Genomic DNA, 23,287 nt, shown 5'->3' with positions numbered 1-23,287 from the left:
ATGTATAAAAAATAAACAGATCACATTTCCGTAAGTATTTGGCAGCGTTTACAGTCTCGAGTCTTCTTGGGTATGACGCTACAAGCTTGGCACACCTGTATTTGGGAAGTTTCTCCCATTCTTCTCTGCAGATCCTCTCAAGCTCTGTCAGGTTGGATAGGGGGCGTCGCTGCACAGCTATTTTCAGGTCTCTCCAGAGATGTTCGATCGGGTTCAAGTCCAGGCTATGGCTGGGCCACTGAAGGCATTCAGAGACTTGTCCCGAAGCCACTCCTACATTGTCTTGGCTGTGTGCTTAGGGTCGTTGTCCTGTTGGAAGGTGAACCTTCGCCCCAGTCTGAAGTCCTGAGCGCTCTGGAGCAGGTTTTCATCAAAGAGCTCTCTGTACTTTGCTAAGTTCATCTTTCCCTCGATCCTGACTAGTCTCCCAGTCCCTGCCGCTGAAAAACATCCTCACAGCATGATGCTGCCACCACCATGTTTCACTATAGGGATGGTGCCAGGTTTCCTTCAGACGTGACGCTTGGCATTCAGGCCAAAGAGTTCAGTCTTGGTTTTATTAGACCAGAGAATCTTGTTTCTCATGGTCTGAGAGTCCTTTAGGTGCCTTTTGGCAAACTCCAAGCGGGCCGTCATGTGCCTTTTACTGAGGAGTGGCTTCTGTCTGGCCACTCTACCATAAAAGCCTGATTGGTGGAGTGCTGCAGAGATGGTTGTCCTTCTGGAAGGTTCTTCCATTTCCACAGAGGAACTCTGGAGCTCTGTCAGTGACCATCGGGTTCTTGGTCACCTCCCTGACCAAGGCCCATCTCCCCTGATTGCTCAGTTTGGCTGGGCGGCCAGCTCTAGGAAGAGTTTTGGTGGTTCCAAACTTCTTCCATTTAAGAATGAGGGAGGCCACTGTGTTCTTGGGGACCTTCAATGCTGCAGAAATCTTTTGGTACCCTTCCCCAGATCTGTGCCTCGACACAATCCTGTCTCGGAGCTCGGAGCTCTACGGACAATTCCTTATACCTCATGGCTTGGTTTTTGCTCTGACATGCACTGTCAACTGTGGGACCTTGTATAGACAGGTGTGTGCCTTTCCAAATCATGTCCAATCAATTGAATTTACCACAGGTGGACTCCCAAGTTGTAGAAGCATCTCAAGGATGAACAATGGAAACGGGATGCACCTGAGCTCAATTTCGAGTCTCATCGCAAAGGGTCTGAATACTTATGTAAATAAGGTATTTCTGTTTATTTTTAATAAATTAGCAAAAATGTCTTAACCTGTTTTTGCTTTGTCATTATGGGGTATTGTGTGTAGATTGAGGAAAACAATAATTAAATTTTTAGAGTAAGGCTGTAACTCAACAAAATGTGGAAAAAGTGAAGGGGTCTGAATACTTAACGAATGCATTGTATCTATTTCCCCAGAGTTGGATGAACTCGTGGATATCATTTGTATGTCTCTGTGTCCATTATGAAGGAATTTCGAGGTAGTTTCGCAAGCCAATGTTAACTAATGTTAGCCCAATGGCTGGAAGTCTATGGGTATCTACTATCATGCTAGCAGGACCCGGCAGTGTTTTTCTAGCTTCTGTGTTGTCTGAAAATCGCCCGTGTTACATTTGCCCCGTTTTACTTTTGTCCCGGCTCTCTGCTACTTATTTGCATTGTAATTGATTTGTTTCATTTCATACTTATTTTATCTATTTTGTATTTGGTAGCCTATTCAAATGTGGATTATACTTTTTTATAGCTTTATTGTTTTGCATGCTATTCGATAGTCAAAAAGGCATAAGTTTGATAGGCCTGTTCGTTTTTATAAATAAATAAAAACCCTAATGTGATTTTTGGTTGGCTTTTACATAAATGCACCGTTTTATAATAGCTTTTCAAAATAAAGTTGTTTGTGAGACAACTCCGACACATCATTCATTAATCTTTTATTCCCGCTTATCAAAAGTACTGCTCTGGGAGCTTATGTAGGCTAATGCCCGTTGCGCTATTCAAGGATATGAATAACCACTTCGAGAATTTTTTTTTATGTTAGTTGATAAGTTTAACTTGTACAAGTAAACGTTTACTGCAACTTTTATTGACGGTAGCCTAGTGTAGGCCAATATTATTTATTGGCTCTTTGATTTGGAAGGAGGGATTTTCCGACGGCACACACTTTTGTTTTTTCCTAAAGCTTTGGTCAGGTGGACGGCAGAAACTTCCCATTTGATTATTCTCTTAGAATTTTTGCGTTGGTAATTGTGGTAAAATGCATGTCGTCTGCTCAATAAACATAATTATGAAATGGATAAATACAGATCCTAATCTTAGTGATCCGAGAGCAATTATGGTGTTTCTTGTTATTGTAAGAAGAAAAACACCCTTCTGTACTCTTTGGCTATTCTGAGCTGCTTGTCTTCCTCCTCTCTCTCGTCTAGGTGTGGGGGAACAGTGGGCGCTGTTCTGACTTGTCCGCTGGAAGTGGTAAAGACCAGACTGCAGTCTTCTCATGTCACCTACATCTCTGAGGTGCAGCTCAGCACCGTCAATGGGGCCAGTGTGGCCCGCATGGCCCCTCCGGGACCCCTCCACTGCCTCAAGTAAGTTCATCACACAGGGGTCACAGAGAATAGCCTACATATTACATTGTGTTTGGACAGGGTTCGTTGGGTCACCGTTTCAGGAAGACTAGAAGTTTCTTGCCATGTTTCACTCAAGGCCACCTACAGTATCTCACATGCCCTTTGACACGATTACCTAACACCCAATGACTCAAAGATGAGTTACTGTAAACGGGAGTGTTATCAGACAGAAACGTCTTATGACTTGACCGCTTCATGACCATTTAAAAAGGACGTATTTTTATCGTCCTCTAAGGTTAATGAAAGAGTTTACTCTTCCCCCTTAGAAAAAAAGGAACGCAAGCTAGGACAGTCATATCCTGGCTTCTTGTTTGTCATACTATGTTATGACTGAGTCTTGCTTTAGCTAAGGTCTGGGAATCGTGCTTTGCATTTCAGCATTTTGATTGCATCAATATGGGTCTCGCATACATATTGAACCACATAGCGAGAATCTATCATTTCAGATTGGGGATGTAGCCTAGCTTTCATCATCGCTGACGAGGCAGAAATAACCCTTAACATATTGGACAAGTACAAGTTGTTCTATAGCATACTTAAATCTGCCTCACTCACTTGTAAAAATAGAATGAGAACAGGGGGAGAGGCTTACTGTGGTTCTGTTTTGGTTTGCTGTGGAACTGCCCATGTTAGTCTCGTAGAGGGCAACTTTCCCCTTTGCCTTAGTTTTTTTTTTTTTACAAACATTTAGTCTATATACCACTCCATATTGCTAAGGGAAAACATTAACCCCTTAATCTTCTCCTTTCATATTGCTCTGTAAAAGCTCTCCACTGACCGGACTAGAATAGAGACTGAAATACATAGAGAGGACAAGGAAATAGACACGTTGTTCTCTGAGGCTGTTATTGTAATGTGGACAGTGGCACAGCGAATGAATGTCCCTCATATCAACAGCTGTTTACATGCCCTCACCTTAAACATTTTCCACACCACAGGGCCAGGAGGCAGAACCAGTTTCATAACGGGCATAGTAAAGGGAGCATACAGCTAGGGCTGGCACAGTAAATGTATAATCGTGTAACCAACGATTATGGATAAAGACGTCATAAACATTTTAATAACTGTTTTAATACAAAAATATATATATTTTCAAGTCGACAAACTACCCAAAAGCAGTAAAGTAAAAGTAAGCCTGGTTCACATCTAAGAGCTGATTTTATAAGGCTAGAGGAGACATGACTATCCAGTTGTAGAATGTTGTGTTGTGGAACAAACAGCTGACTGAAGACAGCCAGACATGCAGTCGAGTCTGTTTCCAGGGTAACATGGACTCTTTACAACGTGATGAAATTGTTGCTCCTTGTTTTAGCAAGGTGTTGTGGCAAACAAGTATATATACACACGGCGTGGCTTAACGTGACCATGCCCCCGAGTAGGGTACAGCCGTAGGATACTCCTGTTACTCCCATGTTAAATTGCCTACTTTACACATAAACCGACAACAGCTGTAATTTTATTAGATTTTTGATCATTCAATGTGATATGCTTGGTTGGTCATTTTTAACATACTTCCATGTCGTCTTAATCAACAAACTACATCATACCTAAAAACACTAATTCTAAACGTAAAAATGACTGTCGCACGGAATGTACATCATGATTATCAGCCAACTAACTTTCTTCAACTAGCTAACTAACCCTGCTTTTAAGATGCCGAAAAGCTGTTGCGTACTATTTTGTTGGCGAAAAGACCACCAAATTAAGTTTCATCAACTGCCCAAGGACCAGGTTAGACAAACATGGTTTCAGGCTATTACTCCACGATGATGATGATTTGGCTCCGGTTACTCGGTACATTTGTGTGTTTGAAGCACTTCATCACTGGTAAGTCGCTAACACTTGTTTGTATCTATGTTTATTGCATGAAGTTAGCTTGTAGTAAAGACTAGTGAGCTGTATCCGTCCAAATAACAGCTATAATATTCTTATGCATTTGGATATTTATGCAAACCTGGAGATTGAACCAAGTAGGTGTAGGTATTTGCTATTCAACCGATTGTATTTATTTATTATTATATTTTTTATATATATATTTTTTTATAACGATGACCGTGGTCATTTGGCTGACAAATAAGCGTCATCCAAAATGACGTGACTGTCACAGCCCTACATCCAGTTTGAGGGGTAATACCTAATACACTGGGTCATAGACCTTATCGTTGTATGGGCATATAACATTCTTCAAAAGGTCTGTTCAACAAATCTTGACCATCCAACCAAACTGACTCTCTTTAAACATAATTAGGTGCCTCAAATGCCACTTTTCAGTTAATATAGGACGCTTAAATTCATGTAGCCATGCATCATCGAAAGCCTCATCACCATCAAATCCACTTAATTCATTAAATATAAAGATTGCCCTTCCAGTGAAATATCGATAGAAAGATTGTTTATTTAATTTTTACGGAAAGTTTACATCAGTCTTTGGCTGGAGGCTTCGTTCCGTTGGATCACAGCTCTGCTGCAGTGTTCCTGGGCCTGCTCCTCTCCCCTTTTCCCATCAGTCAACCTCCATGCTTCTGCCCTGGAAGCACTAACTGAAACCCAACACCACCACTAAGCAGCACAGGGAGAAGAAAAGAACCTGCAGAAGTGGGTCACCAGCGAATGCAGCGCAGGCCAAATCCCATTTTAGAACAGAGTAGTTCTGTATGAGCAGTACTGACTGCGTAGTTGACTGAATTCGCAGTTGTATCTAGAGGCCTTAATCCTTGAATTGAAGCTTAGCACACTCACTGCTTTGAATATCTCCATGAATTAGGTTAATGGTGGAATAACCTTGGGTGACACTAAACAGCATGAACCCCATCAGCCATTATCATGTTACATAGAGCAGCTCCTTGCACTGCTGACCTTATAATTTACATTTTAGTCATTTAGCAGACACTCTTATCCAGAGTGACTTACAGGAGCAAGGGTTAAGTGCCTTGCTCAAGGGCACAACGACATATTTTTCACCTAGTCTGCTAGGGGATTTGAACCAGGGACCTTTCGGTTTTTGGCCCAACGCTCTTAACCGCTAGGCTTCCTGCCGCCCTAATAATGTCATGCTGTCGTCATTCGAGGCCTGCTGTCTTATCTGGGGCTAACTGGTTGGCAGGCCGCCTAACCCTAGCTGACTGAGACAGATCGTTGTATGTGAATAGACACCTGCTGGAATGCGGTTTTAACCAATCACCATTCAGGATTAGAACCACCAGCTGTATAAAAACTGTCACATGACTCGTCACATACACAAATGCTGAAAAGCATAATCTAATGTAATACATCATTAGCTAGCGATATTGATCTGTTTTGACACTTTTGGTTCCTTCCATCCATTTTGCAATAACACACAGTATCAGGAAATTGACCATAAATACATCTGTTTATTACTGTATTAGTCACAAATGGACAATTTTAGGCAACGGCCGATGTGCTATGGTCATGGCAGGCTGATTATCCACATTGGCACTAGCCCACTATCTTGATAGCCATCTTTTCTTATGTTTCAGCATATCAATACTCAATGCTTAGCGCTATGCTAGTTAATCATACACCTCTCTCCCTCTCCCTCTACAGGTTGATACTGGAGAAGGAGGGACCCCGCTCGCTGTTCAGAGGCCTGGGGCCCAACCTGGTGGGTGTGGCTCCTTCCAGGTATGATCTCACTTCCTGTGCAATAATTTTGCTTCTGCTTGCATTTTCTTGACTTTCTGTGTAGGCTACTTCATGGAGTTTTTTTTTCTTTTTCTGGCGACTTCAGATTTAAAGGGGGGTTGCTAGGAAACCTAGATAATTTATTTGTATTTGGTTTTCCATTATTTGACCTTGGTGAGACCTCTGTTTCAAAATTCCTTTTTGTAACCACATCGGAGGACGACACAATTACCACCATTTTACGTTATGTTTCATTAAACTATTCTGGATCAGAACATAATCTTCTTCCGGGGGGAACCCCCCAATGAATTTCTGCAGATGAATTGCCAGTAAAATTCCACTCCCTCCCTGTCCTCATCTTCCATCTCCACCGTTGAATTATTCATACTCCCTAGTGGTAGAACCCAGACTGAAATGACTGTTAGTCCTATTATGCAACAGCAGCCTCCTGGTCCAGTCTGTTAATCACAGTCACTGTGGGCAGAGCAGCGGCCGTGTTTCTGTCTATGGCTGTGCATTTGTGTAGAGTCTGTGACAGGGTTTCCGTTAGTAAAATATGGCGCCGAACAACATGACTGGGAAGATTTAAATTTACCGGCCATTTGAGAAATTTACTGGAAATATTTAAATTTACCGGCCATATGCATTCGGAGCATAACCCATTAGGGCGTCCACCCACGGTGCTCAGAATGACAAATCACATTTAGATTATGATAATGCATCTTAACAGAACATGCAACTCATGTAATGAAGCAGCCAATAAAACTACATTTTTCAAACATTTGCCAAAAAGGTAATTTAACAGCGCACCTGGGAAAACACGATTCAAACAGTGCACCTGCAGCGGTTCCAAATATTCCGGGTAGCCATTTTGATTAGCTGCTCAGCAGTCTTATGGCTTGGGGGAAGAAGCTGCTAAGAAGCCTTTTGGACCTAGACTTGGCGCTCCGGTACCGCTTGCCGTGTGGAAGCAGAGAGAACAGTCTGACTAGGGTGGCTGGAGTCTTTGGCAATTTTTAGGGCCTTCCTCTGACACCGCCTGGTATAGATGGTCCTGGATGGCAGGAAGCTTGGCCCCAGTGATGTACTGGGCCGTATGCACTACCCTCTGTAGTGTCTTGCGGTCGGAAGCCGAGCAGTTGCCATACCAGGCAGTGATGTAACCAGTCAGGATGCTCTCGATGGTGCAGCTGTATAACTTTTTGAGGATCTGAGGACCCATGCCAAATGTTTTCAGTCTCCTGAGGGGGAATAGGCTTTGTCGTGCCCTCTTCACGATTGTCTTGGTGTGTTTTGACCATGATAGTTTGTTAGTGATGTGGACACCAAGGAACTTGAAGCTCTCAACCTGCTCTACTACAGCCCTGTCGATGAGAATGGGGACGTGCTCGGCCCTCCTTTTCCTGTAGTCCACAATCATTTCCGTTGTCTTGATCACGTTGAGGGAGAGGTTGTTGTCCTGGCACCACACTGCTAGGTCTCGGACCTCCTCCCTATAGGCTCTTCAGTAAGGCCATTCTACTGCCAATGTTTGTCTATGGAGATTGCATGGCTGTGTGCCTGATTTTTATACACCTGTCAGCAATGGGTGTGGCTGAAATAGCTCTTAACGACTTTCCTATACCGATTTTTAAATTGCGTACCTGCTCCACAGTAAGCTGCTCTATCTGCACTAAGTGGTGAAGTAATTTAATGTTGCTCTAAATGAAATTATTTTTTAAATAGGAACAAAAAGGAACGATATAAAGCAGTACTTTTTGGGGGTTAGAACTGGTTGATAAATGTATTTTGCTGGTTGGAACACCAGAATGGAATGAAAAAAGCGAGGTGGGGGGAGTCAGGGGAGAGCTAGGTGGACGTGGTTAGCGACTGGGAGAGGAAGGCCGGGAGAGGGGGGTCAGGAGAGACCGGGAAGTAGAGAGGTGCGGAAGGAGAGCGAGGTAGACTGGGAGAGCGAGATAGATGGGTAGAGCGAGGTAGACTGGGAGAACGGCAGGGAGGGAGAGAGGGTAAGGAGAGGGACTGACCTGAGCGCACACTGCCATAAAAAATACTGCGGAGGAAAGAGAGGGAGAGAATAATCAATCATCCTTCATTACTCCTACAGGGTTCCGTTCCTCAATACTCTCCTCAATGCTGCACTGGAACAGAGCAAAAACACCAATGCCATTTCCCAATAACCCCTGCCAGCGACTAGACGCTCACCAGGCTTTACTTACATTAACACAGCAAGGAACCTTATCTAACCCGACAGAGAAGTGACTAACACTGCTGCTGTGTGCCCTGGCTGATTGGTCTCCCCCTTGGCCTTGGCAGCGGGCTGCAGAGTGCTGCCGAGCTGAGCATATTGTCTGCCATTAGAGCATGGTTGGCTGGGCAGTAAGCTGTTCAGCTACAGCACACTTGGCACAGCACACACTCGGCATCACAAGCTTTCGATGAGTCCGCGTCACCATCACTGAGATCGGCCTTCACATCACACACACACATGCGTGAATATGCACCCAATCTCACATCTGCATACACACACGTACATGCACAGTGTACACAATCTCACTCTCTCACAAACATACACTTGTACACTAAAGGCAGGGTGAGCGAACCGGGTCATTGGGTTTTAATCCCCACAGCGGAAATGTTTACTTGAGTAATCCTCTGGGATTTGAGTTTAGTAGAGAGCGTAAGAGTTCCAAGGGAGATCAATCTCCAGCTAAAGCAGGGCATGTGATTTGGGTACCTGGTTGGCATGCACGTGTAGAGACACACAGACACACGCACTACGCAGGAACATGCCTAATGGGCCATTTTTTTTGAAGCATGTAGAAAGTCTACACCCTCTTGAGCTTTTTTCGAATATTGTTGCGTTATAAAGTGGGATTGAAAAATATTTAATTTTAATTTCTTGTAATTGATCTACACAAAATACACCATAATGTCAAAGTCAAAAGAAAATTCTACAGATTTTTACAAATTAATAAAATGTAATAACTAAAATATAGTCGTTGCATAAGTATTCACCTTAGTTTAGGCAAGCCTAAATTAGTTCAGAAGTAAAATTTGGCTTAACAAATCACAGAAGTTTTATATGGACTCACTCTGTGTGAAATAATAGGAGCTTTCCACCACTGGGAGAGAAATTCACCTTTCAGCAGGTCAATAACCTACAACACAAAGCCAAATCTACACTGGAGTTGCTTACCAAGAAGACAGTGAATGTTCCTGATTGGCCAAGTTACAGTTTTGACTTAAATCTGCTTGAATCTATGGGAAGACTTGAAAGTTGCTGTCTAGCGATCCCCAACACCTTGACAGGGGAAGAATTTTGAAAAGAATAATGGGCAAATATTGCACACCCCAGGTGTGCAAAGCTCTTATGAGACCTACCCAAGAAGACTCTCAGCTGTAATCGCTGCCAAAGGTGTTTCTAATATGTATTGAATCGGGGGTGAATACTTATGTAATCAAGGTATATTGGTGTTTTTATTTTTCATTAATCTTTAAAAAAATATATTTCCTTCCACTTAGACATTACAGGGTATTTTGTGTAGATCGACAATTCAAACCATTTTTATCCCACTCTGTAACACAAATGTGAAGAAATCCGTGACACACAAACTACCCAAATGAATGCAACAGGAGTTCCAGGCCATTTACTGTGTCAATTCGGACAGAGGGGACGCTGCCTGTCATTTATACTCTGCAGTTTTGCCCCAATCTCACAAGAACTAAACATATTTTTTGTTTGCCGTATTGGTATCGACCATCATGACCCCCAAAAATATTGTTTTTAACGGTAAAGGCCCAGAGTTCCGATATGGATTGATTCACTGTATTCTTAGCTCCCATCCATTCCCTCCTGTATCCACAGAGCTATCTACTTTGCATCCTACTCCACTGCCAAAGAGAAGCTGAATGGCGTGTTTGAACCCGACTCCACGCAGGTCCATATGCTGTCTGCAGGCCTAGCAGGTAACAGTCCTTCCAAAAACTCCTCCTCTGCTGTCTATAACCTGCTTGTCAGTGCAGTTTTTACTGGTTGTTGCTGCATTCAAAGTTGACTTGTTTAGACAATTTCCAGCTACTTATTTTATTTTGACTGATTACATAGAAAATTGGATATATTAAGTATTTATTTTAAGATATTTTGTTTTTGTTTAAAGAAACAGGCCATATTTTTATTTGATTAAATGTTTTTTCTTTTTTTTGTACATTTTTATGTTGTGTTATGGGGTGGATGGGGTTTCCTATTCATTTGAAGATAATTCAATGTTTTATAAACATTGCTCTAGTCTATATCCAGCTATGTGCTAGACATTGCCACTATATGGGTTACCTTGTGGACATTTCCGAGTGTTTTGAATATCAACCACAGATGGTTTGCCCGAAAGCACAATTGAAGACTTTCAGGATCAGTCTCTTGACAACTATAAGCTATAGTGAAAGTGAAGAGGTTAAGGCTTATTCTTCCCTTCAATATTGTAGTTCTTAAGTTGGATGCGAAGATAAACATTTTTATTGTTCTCTCAGTTAAAGCACTTAGTAAGAAAATACATAGTGTGAAAAGGACAACGCACACAGTTAACACTTCGTGTCAGTTGCATTTTGTACTTCCTCCACTCATATATTGAACTGCTCAAGAGATTTCACACGGCGAATAGACCCACTGACCCACATTACTGCCTCTCTTTGTCCTACAATTATATACAGCCAACTTGGCAGAGGCCCAACACTTTACTACATACCACTACTTACCGCTAGCTGCCTGTTCCAGCAATAAAATAAATAACATCCTCAAAGTTTGAATTGTGCTTTCCATCCCACCCCCACTTCCCCCAGTTTTTTCTCTTTTGAGGCTCTTCGACTCTCGAAGGACCCTAAATTGTGTTAACGTACCAGTTTGTTGCTAAACAGTGAGTTTGGCCCTTCAAGCGCTGTCTATGCTGTGTGTGTACAGTAGTAAAGGCCCCAGGGCGCTAACATGTCAGGGCCCTCACTGCGGGAGGTCCCCCCCCGCCTCGCGGCGACACACCAGCCGGACGTTGTTGGGCGGACGCCTCAGGTAGCACCCCATTTCCTTTCACTGGTATGACCATGATGCTAATGATGATGCTATTGATGCTAATAATGATGATGCTGGTATAGGTCACTAGCTGGTTTGCAGCTCTTTCATCTCCTATTACTTCTACGTGATTGCACAGTCTTGATACACTGCCCCCCTTCCCCCTTTGACCAGCCTGTTTACTCCCTCACCCACCCCCACTAAAGGTACATGAACAACACGCACTTTGATTTTTCCTTAGTCAGCATATGAAGAGAAATGCTAACCTTGTCACTATTAGAGGTTTGAGGGACCTTTATTTGGTTAATCCATTCATCATTTACTCTTGAACCGCTAACACTGCAGATGTAGTTTATTTAAGTTTAGTGTTTAGTTTATACGTCTGCCCTCGTCTTTGACAAAAGAGGCCCACATAAGCTTACCACTGTGCCCTAGATATCACTCACGTAACATACGCATGTGCGTCTATATACAGCATTTAGTTCCAGACACTGGAAAATTCCAATCGTATTATGACACTCCCTAACTTATTTGACACCTCTGAATCCTTTCCCTCAGTTACACATACAGATGTAGAATAATTAGACCAAAGATGCTTTTTAGTCAAATTTAATTTAGTGCCAGTTCTCCAAGTACAACTTACAGAAACATGCTTACTGACTTTTTTGTACCATCTGACACACTATAATATCATATATTTTTCAATTACAGACGTAGAATGAATAGACCATTTATATAGACCACGTACACAGAGTATACAAAACATTAAGAACACCTGCTCTTTCAATGACAGACTGACCAGGTGAATCCAGGTGTGAAGGCTATGATCCCTTATTGATGTCACTTGTTAAATCCACTTCAATCAGTATAGATGAAGGGGAGGAGACAGGTTAAAGAAGGATTTTTAAGCCTTGAGACAATTGAGACATGGATTGTGTATGTGTGCAATTCAGAGGGTAACTGGGAAGACAAAAGAGTTAAGTGCGCACCGGTTTCAGTGTGTCAAGAACTGCAACGCTGCTGGGTTTTTCATGCTCAACAGTTTCCCGTGTGTATCAAGAATGGTCCACCACCCAAAGGACATCCAGCCAACTTGACAACTGTGGGACGCATTGGAGTCAACATGGGCTGTGGAATGCTTTCGACATCTTGTAGAGTCCATGCCCCGATGAATTGAGGCTGTTCTGAGGGCAAAAGGGGGGAGTGCAACTCAATATTAGGAAGGTGTTCCTAATGTTTGGTATACTCAGTGTAGATTCATAAATCATACCCACTGCTGGCCTATAATCATGCCCATTTTGCAGTCATTCAACTCCCCGAACCCTCTCTCTATAGGAGTTATGAGGGAGTGGAGCTAAGAACTGGTCTCCAGCTGCTTATCTGAAGCATTTTTCTTAGTAAATGTAGGTCTTACTCGTTGGGAAAAGTGGAGCACTGTAACATGCCGATAGAGGGAGCGAGTTGGCACACATACTAAAGCCTTGTCTTGAGTTCAACACAACCACAGTTGGCTCAGGGCCTAGTGTGTCTATTTCTTCCCACAGACCTCCTGTATAGACTAGCTAGTTCATGTGGTTAATTTACACTGCAGGGATATTTGCTGAATAAGGTCCCCCTTACTATGTCAAGAGCCTTAAACTAGGTTGTGGACTTTGACAGCCTCGAGGACAATATGTGACCCTCTTTGTGCAGACAGATATCACCTTAATCATATATTTTAAGAGGGCCCCATTCAGCTTAAAGCACACTGCATTATAGCAGATGATTGTACTGCTGTATTGTAATAACACTGGAACTAGGTCACACCATTGAATTAGTTTAGATATGAAACATAGGGGCCAAGCATGAAATGGCTGACTGACACTCCAGTATTACGTTTAATTTTGGGGAAAATGTCTATGTATTTGCGACATCTGGCCTCCACACAGTCCTTTGCCCAACATAAAAATTACATGAATACATACAACTTTTAGAAAGAAGTTGTTCAGACGATCAGAAACCGATGGGTGGGATTGTTGAATTGGGGTATCACAACACTTTATCAGAGATAAATAAATCAGAGCATCCAAGCTCGTCGTTTCTAGACTTTAAAAGTCTGCTTGACAAGGTTAGCATTTCAACCCTCTCTTACACTATTTTACCTTTTTTATTTCAGTGTTGACTTTGTCCCTCATTTTATTTGACCCCATTGCTACTGTTTAGAATCAATAAAAGGGACTATGGTAATGATGCAATGGTTCACAATGATTGGCACCTGTAGCATCAGCTAAGAACATTGTTTAAATATATTATTATTGTGTACCACATGTTTATTTGTTTTGTGCTGCACATAATTTGATTATACCAGTGGGGTGATGTTCCATTGATGAGACTTGCATTTTCTTTCAATTTTTCTTCCCTTACCAAGAGCAACATACAGTACCTGACACAACGTAGAGGAGGGAAATGACAGGAGACGGGGGGGTAAGGTCAAGGGGTCGAGGGTTAGAGTGGGGAGGAAGAGATGGTGACCCCTTTTCTCCTCTCCCACCTTTTAGTAGTTGGTTTAAAAAAGGGTGGGTAAAAATGTGGGAGTGGGGAGGATTATCTTATGTTTATTTATAAAAAGGGAGATATGGGTCGGCTTAGGGGGATCTTATCCGTTTATATCAGATTGGGGGGGGGGGGTTGATACTTGTCCTCCTATTTTACCTGTTAAAGAAATACAGTGATTGGGTAGGATCGGTAGGTTTCCTCTCCCGTCTATGTAAATAAAAGGAGTTTGTGGGTGGGTTGGTTGACTGCTGCCTGTGTGTGACTGTGGTCATTTTAGGGCTTTACTGTAGCTTTCACCCCTGCGTGAGGGGGGAGAGCCCCCGCCACCTCAGCCCCCATATCTGCAGGCTTCTAGCTGCAGCTGTGAGGCGGAGTAGCTTTGCCCCTACTCTGTGAGTACACGCCATAGACGCTATCTCCTTCTAATTCTTCTTCTTCGACAGACTTGTCATCCTCTTCACGCAGTCTCCTTAGGACTGTGTCCCTTGATACAGTAGAAGCTCTAGTCGTGGGTACAGTACTGTCCCCTGGTTTCTTGTTTAGAGAAAATGCTATGTAGTGATGTAAATGTATGTTGATGTTCCAATGGCCATGTTTTAAATTATGTTCTTGTTTGGAGGTTTAGTATTTCGACCACATCGGTACAGAGCACAAGTTATGTGCCGGATTACTGTCTGTCTTTTAAAAATGCACATTATTATCACACTAGAATTACCTGCACCTTACACATTTGTTGTATACCTTGTAATGTGTATGACATGACACTCCTTTGTGAACTAACATACTGACTTGATGCATTGTCAGGGGACTCATTGGTCTCTCTGATTTTAAAAACTATTTCAAACCCAAATTTAGTATAAGCAACTTATTAATAACACTATTAAAATAGTAAATGTTTTGGTATGGCATTTATAAATATACTCCAAGTTTCCCTGGGAAATAACATTCGCAATCCTCCACTCAGCGATATTCCGTTTCACTTATTCCGCTTTGGTCCTCATGAATAATTCAAGAAAGCCAGACTCCATTTAGTTTCCTCATGGCAGCCAATGAGGCCTTCAGCTGAGGCTCACACCATGACGTCGTTCATACAATGATTTGCTCTTAAGATGTAAGCCTACTGTAGGGCTGAGCTCTCCCCATCTGGGAGCTAGCTACTATTGTTCAAATTAAATGTACTATATATATATATATATATATATCTCTATCATGCACTCTTAATCGGAGTGAAGTATAATGATGATCATTGAGGGGGCTGAACAATATCATAGCACTATGCTATATCGTATAATTCTGTAGTGCCTTCAGTGTATATGAGATTCAGGCCCACCTTGTTTATAAACACTAAGGAATAGTATTTATAGTAATTATAGGCTATATCTTGGTTCTATTTATTGCAACTTGTAAATATGATTATGAATAATGTTAGCTACTTGGACTATCTTTAAGCTGAGTTTTTGCCTGTGCTGTAATAACCTTGAGGAATCTAATCAGTCCATATAATACCATTCCTGTGAAGGACAGTCTGCCCTTAACAAAGGTAATAAAGTTTTTTTTAAATGATCATCTCTGGCCTGATACTGGAGCACCAGCGATAAGGAAAGGTTTTACGAGATTGCCAATACTTAAATAAAAGGCTCATAAACACAGCTTAAAGATGTCAACAAAGCTTTCACACACTGCTGCCAGTTGAATGAAAGTAGCTTTGTTTAGAGTGCACTGGGGTTGTATTTCACAAAACGCAGGATTGATAGATTGGCCAGCACTCAGTTCTAACCCTTACTTTTCTAGTTCATAAAGCTAGCTGAAGTTGAATGTCGTTGGGTTACTACTGCGAGTATTGAGTCTGTAATATCCTTCCCTATATTCAAGTTTTTCTTCCTTTATCCTCCAGGGAATACAGAGTTGTTAGATGGCTGGCTAACTCATTGGTGGTGCTTTGTGAAATACCCCCCCCCCCCCCCCCCCCAGTATATATCTATGTCCTTGGATAGGCTGAGTCCTTCACACATCATCACTCCCCCTGTCTGAACCTCTGAACTCTTCTTCCCAGGATTCACTGCTATCACGGCGACCAATCCCATCTGGTTGATCAAGACCCGGTTGCAGCTAGATGCCAGGTAAGCACTGAGGAGGGAGGCTGTATCTAGGCCACATACCGTAGAAGTCATGGATTCCCCAAAGTCAGACTGCAGACGATTTAAATTCCCTAAGCTTTTAATGTTAATCCACAGCTGTTTCGTATTTTGTTGCTTCTCTAAATACAGTATGTTATGCTTATTGTACTAGTTTCATATTGTTTTGATTCATTGTACTAAGGGAAATGATGTTATTCTGAGTACTAATAGAGCATAATACGTTATTGGATGTTGCGAATCCCTTTTAACATGTTACTTACTTGCCAAATGTATCCCTTTAGCTATATGACCCCCACGTGTTTTTACCACAGGAACCGTGGTGAGAGGCGCATGAATGCGTTTGAGTGCGTGCGGCGGGTCTACCAGACGGAGGGCTGGCGGGGCTTCTATCGGGGTATGTCTGCCTCGTATGCCGGCATCTCCGAGACGGTTATCCATTTTGTCATCTATGAGAGCATCAAGCGCAAGCTGATGGAGTCCAAGGCCCAGGCCAGCATGGATCAGGACGAGGACGAGTCGGTGAGGGATGCCTCAGACTTTGTGGGCATGATGCTGGCTGCCGCCACCTCCAAGACCTGTGCCACCTCTATCGCCTACCCCCACGGTATACACGATATATCAGCCATATGGTTATCGGTTGAAATGATATCAGTATCGCCAATAATATATATATTTTTAAACCGAATCATCAGGGTTAATAAGTCACTCAGTTCTCTCCTCACCCTCTTCTCTCCTTTCCCCCCCTCTTCTTCCCTTTACTCCCCCGCTCTCCTCTCTTCTTCCTCTCTCTCTTCTTCCTCTCTTCTCACCCCCCCTCTTCCCTTTAACCCATCTCTCCTCTCCCTCTTTTCTCTCCTCTCCCTCTTTTCTCTCCCCCCCTCTTCTCTCTACTCCTCCCCTCTTCTCACCCCCCTCTTCTTCCCTTAACCCCGCTCTTCTCTCCTCTCCCTCTCTTCTCCCCCCCTTAACCCCGCTCTGCACTCCTCTTCCCCCCCCCTTAACCCCGCTCTGCACTCCTCTTCCCCCTCTGCTCTCCTCCCTTTGTAGAGGTGATCCGCACCCGGCTACGAGAGGAGGGCAGCAAGTACCGCTCCTTCTTCCAGACATTACTGACAGTACCTAAGGAGGAGGGCTACCGTGCCCTGTACCGTGGTCTCACCACCCATCTGGTCCGCCAGATCCCCAACACTGCCATCATGATGTCCACCTACGAGATGGTGGTCTACCTGCTACAACGCTAGCCCCTCCCCTTCCTGTCTGGAGAGGAAGTGACTGACTTGGTTGGGGATATCTAAGATGGAGACCAAAGGAAAACCGATATGGACCAGAACAGGAGCCCCCCTCCCCCCCTCCCCCCCTACTTCCCAACCAACAACCCCACCCCCTAAGCCTACAGGTCTCTCCTCAAGGGGGCTCTATGGTCTGGGGACAGAGAAAGGATGGGGTGGGAGGAGGAAAGAGGGACTGAGAGAGACAGTTGGGTCAGTCTTTTATAGAGCCTGTCAAACAGGAGATGTCTCTGACGGAAATCATGTTGTGGCCTTTAGAGTTTTTTAAGTTTGTCGCTGTCTCTTTGTAGAATGAAACCAATCTGCTTTAGCCTGTATCGGAGATGACAATCTGAAAGGGGAATGCTTGAAAACAATCTATCAAAAACAGGTGTCATAATAACATTATGAACATTACAGAAAATATGTTGAACTAAATTCTGCAGTAGATAGATTTGATTAGGTTAGCGCTTTTTCACTAGGATTTAGCATGTAAACTAATGTTTGAAACAAGCTTTGCATGCTCTGTTTCAGTAACTTGAACCCAGGTTTGGTGGATATGGAATGTCGGAAAAAGGGGGGAGGTGGTTATGGAATGTCGGAAAAAGGGGGGATGTGGTTATGGAATGTCGGAAAAGGGGGGAGGTGGGGGTTTCTTTTTTCAACTTGCAATTTTTTTCCCAGATCAATTTCTCAAGCAAGAATTTTGCTAGGACTGTTGGAGTGGGGAGGGGAAAACTAGCTGCTATTGGAAGAGAGGTTTGGAACTTTTTCTTATTCGTCTATTAACTCAAAGCTCCATCCCACCAAAACAGTCTGAAATTTCAGTTGGTCTTTTCAAACAGCTCTTATACTAAAAGGGCATTATCATTTTTACAACTTCACAGTATTATTCCAACCTCATAGTGTGGAAATGTATATAAAACACAGGAAAATCATGTTTTTGCCTGCACTGGGCCTTTTAAGATCATGTAACTGTCAAAAGAAAAGGAAATGCCAACAAAGTGTCTTAATAGGGCATTGGGCCACTACGAGCTACCAGAACAGCTTCAATGCGCCTTGGCATAGATTTAACAAATGTCTGGAACTCTACTGGAGGGATGCGACACCATTCTCTTATGAGAAATTCCATAATTTTGTGTTTTGTTGGTGGTGGAAAACGCTGTCTCAGGCGTGCGTCGCTCCAGAATCTTCCATAAGTGTTCAATTGGGTTGAGATCTGGTGACTAAACCCTCTATGTTCCTATGAAACCCCTCTTTCAAAGTCCCTGAGAAAAAACGGGGCATTTTTATAAATGACCGTAAGCATGATGGGATGTTAATTGCTTAATTAACTCAATAACCACACCTTTGTGGAAGCACCTGCTTTCAATATACTTTGTATCCCTCATTTACTCAAGTGTTTTCTTTATTTTGGCAGTTAACTGTATATCATAAGAGAATAACAAGCAAACCATACACTCACTACAATGAGGTTGGCTTCAAGCATTCCCCAGTCTGAAGCTATGCATATGGTGCACTGCTGCACAAGACAAGTGATCGCCGATCACAACACATGCCTCTGACACTTAACCAGTGGTTTATTTGTTTTGAAAGCTGACTATCATTTCAGTGTTTTGTATAATGGTATTGTTTCTCTGATACTAGTCCTTGTGAGGGACCTAGTTGTCTCATGAATGAACTAGACTTCACTGCCCTAGATGGGGTGCGAGTCATTCCAACAGGTACCAACACTTAGCAGGTTAGAGATCTATCTACCGGTGTGATGCCGCTACTTGAAAATAATTTGTTAAGTGTTGAAGCCTGGTAGTGTTAATGTCATTTCATCATCTCTCCCAACCTGTGTGTTCGTGAGACTCGGACTGTGACCATAAGTGCGTGCGAGAGAAACTGACTAGTGTGTGTGGTGAGGGCAAACTTCCCTGATATCTGGTACAGAGTTCCCTGCACTAAAAGTGAATCATGTATACTGAACAAAAATATAAACGCAACATGCAACAATTTCAAAGATTTTACTGAGTTACAGTTCATATGAGGAAATCAAGTCAATTGAAATACATTAATTAGGCCCTGATCTATGGATTTCACATGACTGGGAATATAGATATGCATCTGTTGGTCACAGATACCTTAAAAGAAATGGGCCTCAGGAGCTCGTCACGGTACTTTTGTGCATTCAGATTGCCATCGATAAAATGCAATTGTGTTCGTTGTCCGTAGCTTATGCCTGCCCATACCATAACCCCACCACAGGGCACTCTGTTCACAACGTTCACATCAGCAAACCGCTCGCCAACACAACACCATACACGTGGTTGTGAGGCCGGTTGGATGTACTGCCAAATTCTCTAAAATGACGTTGGAGGTGGCTTATGGTAGAGAAATGAACATTAAATTATCTGGCAACAGCTCTGGTGGACATTCCTGCCATCAGCATGCCAATTGCACGCTCCCTCAAAACTTGCGACATCTGTGGCATTGTGTTTGACAAAACTGCACATTTTAGAGTGGCCTTTTATTGTCCCCAGCACAAGTTGCACCTGTGTAATGAGCATGCTGTTTAATCAGCTTCTTGATATGCCACACCTGTCAGGTGGATGGACGATCTTGGCAAAAGAGAAATGCACATTAACAGGGATGTAAACAAATTTGTGCACAACATTTTAGAGAAATAAGCTTTTTGTGCGTATGAAAAATGTCTGGGATCTTTTATTTCAGCTCATGAAACATGAGACCAACACTTTACATGTTACATTTATATTTTTGTTCAGTGTAGATCACTGAGGTTAGGAGCAAGGCAAAGCTACTCTACATTACTGTACATACTAGCTCCTACATTGGAGCCCTGCCTTGCCAGTGGCTTCCCACTCAACTTTTATGCACTTTTGTGGCCTTTTGGGGCTTGTGCTTAACAAATTATTGTGTGTGTGGGACATTTTTAATCTTGTATTATAAGAATACTGTTACTGTATATGCAAAAACGGTATTTTGCTCAACAGTTCCCATTGCAGATATTGTACAGTTCGGAGTACTTAATCTTACGAAGGATATTCATTTGTGTGTGTGTGTGTATAGTACATGAATATGCATATCAACTATTGTGTGTATTTTGCTTAGGTCCATGTATTATTATTATTATTATTATACTGCAGTTAAGTTGCAAATGATTTGTTTGACTGCGTTTGTGTACTATTGTAAGTTGTTTGAACCTGTTGCAACATGGTGTGTTGACATTTTTTATTTTGTTAAAGTTTTTTTTATAATATTGTATTTAATTTTACATCATGCAAGGCTTGATGCTGAAAAATGGTCTTTACTTTTATGGCTTTCATAAAATAATTGGATTTTGTGTAAATTACCCTTTTTACCCCATTTGCTATCCATAGTATCCTCCATGTGTGTCGACTGCTACTACATCCTATCAGCTCTTTACGTTTTAGTCATTTAGTAGACGCTTATCCAGAGTGATTTACAGGAGCAATTAGGGTTAAGTGCCTTTGTTCCAAATTCTTAATCTGCCATTTCAGTATAAAAAAATAATATGAGATGGAGCTCAATATTAATGAATATGACAAGATTATGTTTTGGCGTTCAAGTCTCCCTGAAGTAGTTTAAACTTATTCTGGCTCTGGATTCCTGACAAGACTTTTCGGCAGTGCAGAGGCTACATGGGATTATGAAGCGTGTCATTTAGGTGGTTGTAAATGTCCTTCTGTACATGGAAGCTTTGAATCAGTGTCTTTATCTACGATCGTTGCTCATTTTCAAGCCAATTTCAAGTATTTTCCTTTCCACTGGCATACTGTATTAAAACCGCAATGTGAATGAATATACTGGACTCCTTTTCCCACAGACTATAGCCTAGCCGTTTTCGTTACTGTCAGTGCCCTGCTAGTCATACTGTGACTTGAGTAACCAGTGGACAGTACACAACTGTGACGTATTTTGTTGTAGAGCATAGACTTACATATAAGGTGATCTTGTTAGACACTAGTGACTGCCCTGTTCTGCTTTCAATTCAAGACTCCTCTGTTGTATTGGAAACAAAACACACTACACAGGCCAGCATATCTGCAGTCTCATGACTTGTCTTTCCCAACAGTCTTTGGTGACGGTGCGTTCAAGACAACTGTGATCTCGGGGAAAAATGTAATCATGACGTCGGTGATCTTCAGGTCGGAAAGTCGGAGCTCTAGAAAGAGGCCCAAGTTTCCGAGTTGGATGACCGTTCCAAACTATTTTTCCCAGTCGGAGCTCAGTTTTTTCCCCCCTGAGTTCCCAGTTGTCTTGAACGCACTGACCTGGTTAAATAAAGGTTAAATAAAAAAAAACTTTAGTTGGAGATTTCTGAGTTCCCAGTTGTTTTGAACATGGCATGAGTAGGGTGGCAATACCTCAACCGTGTCACTAATGATGACTAATCCATTTAGGATTGTGGAAGCCATCTTGATAGTTCCCATTATGGCTTCTCTATTGGCAGAACAGGAGTCTGCCTGTGAGTGTCTACTCATTTTATATGGCCACGGTACAGTTTGGGAAAAGTAGGCCTAAAAGTTATTTTTTATGGTACTGGAAATGACAACTAGTAACTCAAGAATCTACTGCTCCGCTCTCTGTATCAATGTTATTTCGTAGTCAATAGGGGGTCAGTGTTATAACGAAGTATTGATTTCAGCTCCAGGTTGACATGCTGCCCAATTATATCTGGGATAGAGAAATACCCTTACTCATTCGTATCCATGTTTTTGCCTGAAACGGAATTGTTTTTTCAGACGCTTGATGACTCAATACTTCAAGGAGAAATACGATAACTTGAGGTCAAAGCTTTCAAAATGTGTAAATAGAAAAATGGATTACTAGATGTAAACATTTTAGTGAACTCATTTCTTTTGAATGTTTTGTTTTTACTCATACATCAGCCAGTATCTGAAATGCCATTCGTTTTCACCCCCAATTTTTTGGGGGGGGTTTAAGCCTGATGAAATTAACATGGCCTTTTCTTTGCCAGCTATGTATCATGGTCATCATACCTCCTTTTTGTACAAAAGTCAATAAAAACCTAATTGTAACTCAAATTGCTTGCTTGTTCATATTGTTATTTTTATAATGGCCTAGAAGCATAGGAAAGGCCATGTTTGTTCAGACAAATGTACTATGGCCTTTCTTGACGGCTGTTGTGTAGGCTATTTTATTCTGAGCCTGTTTTACACTGTTGGACATTTTACCACAAGGTGTCAGTAAAGGCAAAACCAACCCGACAGTCCTGTACATGTCCCACTAAACCATAAACTCCAGTGGCGCTCTGTCGCCATGACTAGATGCAAGGAGGTACGTTTTCAACCTGACCGATGGGCTGTGAGGTCATCCAAACCACATTAGAGGTCCTGAAGTTCTATTGTTTAGTCGAGCTTCAATCTTTGTCTCCTTGATTTCCTGTTTTTGGTCTTTGCCAGAATATTTTAAGCACTCACAATCGTGAACCATAAGTAACTTGGGTAGTAGACCTTGTAACACTAAAGAAATGTGTAGCCAACAAATGAGTAATTACAACATGGACGCTTTCACCAATCTTACCTGACAAGGTAGGTTAATAGAAAGCGATTCCATAGCCTGTCATTAGAGTTGATGGTATGTGGAAATTTTATTGTATAAAATCCTATCAAACATTGCGTAGCCTACCTATTTTCTATACAAAAATAATCTACAGCCAGATTGTATAATTAAGCAATAAGGCCCGAGTGGGTGTGGTGTGGTATGCTTGGATACAGCCCTTAGCCGTGGTATATTGGCCATATACCACAAACCCCCAGGGTGCCTTATTGCTATTATAATCTGGTTACCAATGTAATTCGAGCAGTAAAAATACATGTTTTGTCATACCCGTGGTATACGTTTTATTATAAACTGGGTGGTTCGAGCCCTGAATGCTGATTGGCTGACAACCGTCATATCAGACCGTATACCACAGGTATGACAAAACATTTATTTTTACTGCTCTAATTACGTTGGTAACCAGTT

At 42.2% G+C, this 23,287-nt stretch overlaps 1 protein-coding gene across 1 annotated transcript in view; it reads left to right on the top strand.

Moving 5' to 3' along the window:
• Window positions 1-22,344, top strand: part of LOC311146846 (solute carrier family 25 member 36-A-like) — a 30,358-nt gene extending 8,014 nt beyond the window's left edge. Inside the window, exons 2-7 of the mRNA XM_084183449.1 lie at window positions 2,424-2,585; window positions 6,192-6,269; window positions 10,138-10,238; window positions 15,917-15,983; window positions 16,313-16,605; window positions 17,049-22,344. Coding sequence (XP_084039575.1) covers window positions 2,424-2,585; window positions 6,192-6,269; window positions 10,138-10,238; window positions 15,917-15,983; window positions 16,313-16,605; window positions 17,049-17,242 — 895 coding nt within the window. The 3' untranslated portion in view covers window positions 17,243-22,344. The remainder of the gene's footprint in view (window positions 1-2,423; window positions 2,586-6,191; window positions 6,270-10,137; window positions 10,239-15,916; window positions 15,984-16,312; window positions 16,606-17,048) is intronic.
• The last annotated feature ends 943 nt before the right edge of the window (window positions 22,345-23,287 follow it).

This window comes from Coregonus lavaretus (assembly GCF_964263955.1).
Source record: "Coregonus lavaretus genome assembly, chromosome: 19".
Taxonomy (NCBI): domain Eukaryota; kingdom Metazoa; phylum Chordata; class Actinopteri; order Salmoniformes; family Salmonidae; genus Coregonus; species Coregonus lavaretus.
The sequence above is the reverse complement of the archived record's forward strand: the minus strand, read 5'-3'. Positions and strand labels throughout refer to the sequence as shown.